The sequence below is a fragment of the Arachis duranensis genome, chromosome 5 (assembly GCF_000817695.3).
Source record: "Arachis duranensis cultivar V14167 chromosome 5, aradu.V14167.gnm2.J7QH, whole genome shotgun sequence".
In the NCBI taxonomy this organism is placed as follows: Eukaryota; Viridiplantae; Streptophyta; class Magnoliopsida; order Fabales; family Fabaceae; genus Arachis; species Arachis duranensis.
This window is the reverse complement of record NC_029776.3, coordinates 27,082,421-27,085,482: the sequence shown is the minus strand read 5'-3', so window position 1 is coordinate 27,085,482 and position 3,062 is coordinate 27,082,421. Positions and strand designations below refer to the sequence as shown.

General features: G+C 31.1%; 1 protein-coding gene across 1 annotated transcript; it reads right to left on the bottom strand.

Moving 5' to 3' along the window:
* Nucleotides 1-1,642: 1,642 nt before the first annotated feature.
* Nucleotides 1,643-2,828, bottom strand: LOC107488906 (uncharacterized). The gene has a single exon (XM_016109697.3). The coding sequence runs from the start codon at nt 2,810-2,812 to the stop codon at nt 1,643-1,645; it is 1,170 nt and encodes a 389-aa protein (XP_015965183.1). The 5' UTR covers nt 2,813-2,828.
* Nucleotides 2,829-3,062: the final 234 nt, after the last annotated feature.

Sequence of the window (3,062 nt, the reverse complement as noted above, 5' to 3'; positions counted from 1 at the left end):
AAAGGTGGATCCTATATTAATTTTAATCATCTAGACACATTATTATAACTTTTAATAAAAGTACTAGTAATTATATTTTAATTTCGTGACTATAAAATTTGATTTGGGTAATAGGCAAGTTCTCCTACTATTATTACCCACGCTATAACAATCATCATCCCCTTGGAAATTTTATGCATATTGACTTAATTATGCGTTCCTTACTTCCTTTCTCGGTGCTGCCTGTAATATCTCAAGGTCAAGCACTTCATGCACTCTATATAGGATGCTAAAATACTAAAATAGGCTAAACTGCAAGCCCATTTATTTGTTGAAACGGGCAAATTTTACTTTTAAATCGGTTAAGTTGGATTAACTAAAAAATAAATGACTACCAAAAAAAAAAACTAAAAAATAAATGATAGGTCTTTTTGACATAAAAATAATATTTTTTATTAAAATATTTTTAAAAAAATAAATAAAATGATAAATGGACCAACTTATTTAATCTATTAGACTGGTCATAAATAGTTCAAAGTTAAAAAAATTATGACTTATAAATAAAATAATTTAAAACGGATCAACCAATTTTAACCCATTTACTTAAATAAAACGGATCGTCACATTTGACCGTTATAATTTTATATACCAATCAATTCAAAATTCATCATGTATATTTGTTTATTTTCATTTTTTCACATGCCATTCATCACTTATATGCTTAAGTATTGAAGTTCAAATTTTATTTTTTGTATATAATAATTTATTCGTTAATGATAAATTTTTATTTTAAAATTGAATTTAAACAAATTATAATACTTAACTTGATAGATTAAGAGATTGTGAGACAAAAAAAATGATAGATATTCCAATAAAAATTTTATAGTTATTTTTATGTATAGATATTTTATTTTGACCATTAAATAATAGATTATAAGATTTGATTTTAATATATTATAAAATTATTATTAAATATATATTCCTCTCTATGTGATATTTTGGTAAATGCATGCGCCTGCAATTTATACTTAATACTATTTGGTGAAAACTCAGTTGCAGTCGACTTCACGTAGAATTGATAGCTGAGAGCCGTTAAATTATTTGACTGATTTGACTAAATTTTCATCTAACGACTCTTAGATATCAATTTCACGTGAAGTCCACCTTACATGAGTTTTCACCATACTATTTGCTTATACCCATCCAAAACTATTAGAACATTTTATACTTAACAATGGTAATGCTACTGTGTCGGTTGGCAGCATATGAATTCACATACAATCTTGGCTCCCTACCAAACACTCTATCCTGGTCCACGCCTCATGTCTCTGATCCTTGAATAATTAATACCATGAATCCTCCATTATCTTCATTTGGTTTCTCAATAAAGTGCTATTAGATATGTAAATTATTTGAGTCTGTCAGATAGGAAAAACCAAAATATCATCATAGTTATGTAGAATATTTTGAAGGAAAGAATTTTCTGGATAGCAGAATGTATAATATAATAAGGGTATGGTGTTAAAAAGAAGATGTATATACAAAATTTATCAGATACAAAACATTCAATCTAACAATTCTTATGTTTTTAAAAGTGGTAATTTCCCAATATACAGAAACAATAATTATGCTAAATATTATGTTAACACATGGATCTGATCTGTTATCTATATTTGCCAAGCTCCACCTTCTTCATGATTTTTCTCTGACCATAATATATGGATGAATCTAATATTCCAGCAACAGTGAACACCCCTCCAATAATTGCACAAATGTTGGTCAAGAAATGCAAAAGAGGAGTATGGCTCTCTTTGAAAATAACCTTAATTGGAGATATGTCATAAGAAAAGAATACTCCAGGAACTGAACCTTGCTCTGTTGTATTCGTGAAATGTTCTGTCACAGAATACTGATTTGAATAGATAACATGACCTGTAACATATTCGTATATTGTCGGAACCACCTTGATGAAATATTGGTATATTCCATGTCCATGAACAGGTCCTTGCACCCATTTTGCATCATCATCATCAAGAGGGTTTACTAATCCAGGATATTGGGCTCCAAAACTGAATTTGTTGATTTGATGGCTTATGTTAAAATGATTATTATCTCGTAAAGCAAGCAAATCAACAAGAAACGAAGAAGTTGAATGGTTAAGAATACTTTTCCCAATTGCAAAATGAAAATCTCCAGCAACCTTATTAATTTGAAGAGATCCATGAATATTGCATCCTTCACCTTCTTCATCCTTTATCCTCTGAACATACCCTTCTCTTTGACACTGATCAAACAAGTCCAAGTTCTCCGGCAACGCCCATTCCTTTTTGTTATACGCTTCTTGAACTTCTTCACAAGAATTACAACAATTGCCATCAGCACCATAACAAGAACCGCAATACTCTTCGTCGTACCCTAATCTGCCACCATGTATTTGTAAAGGCATCTGGATTTTCGGGGCGCCAATTCCGTCTTGCATCATTGCTACCACGTTACCATGAGCATCAATTCTTTTTTTCAGGATATTATGTCTTATATTACGATGCTGCTCGCCAGTAATATCCATTGCGTCTAAACTGAGCAACGAACATCTAACATAAGGAAAAGTGACGTCAAAATTGATGTCTAGGGTTTCTCCTCTAGAAGTATCCACCAAAAGCTTAGTCTCTGTGTTAGTATGAAGGTATAAACTTAGTTCGGAAATGAAAAGAAAAACAATGACGATGGTCGATACAACAGTGATGACACCGCCGGTGATTGTGCGGTTATAAAATTCTTTGTGGACTTTTGGGTACGCGTCTAAATTACGGAACCTGTTGAAGATCGTGTTCATGGTGGACGGAACCAAAATAAACACTGATCGAGGTTTAGAGAAAGTTTATGAGAGGGTAAAGAAGGGAATATGCGTTGAATGGATGGAGAATGAAGGAACAACATACAACCCCTTTTCTCTTTATACCTTTTCATATATTTTTTCTTATTTACATATTTTTGTTTTGTTAGTTGGTGACCAAATTAAGCATTTCTTCTACATACAGCTTAATTTAGTTTAACTGTTTTAACGGATTATAACTATTTATTCC

Coding starts and splice junctions, on each gene's coding strand:
- LOC107488906 (XM_016109697.3), bottom strand. CDS start 2,812: ATGAACACGATCTTCAACAGGTTCCGTAATTTAGACGCGTACCCAAAA.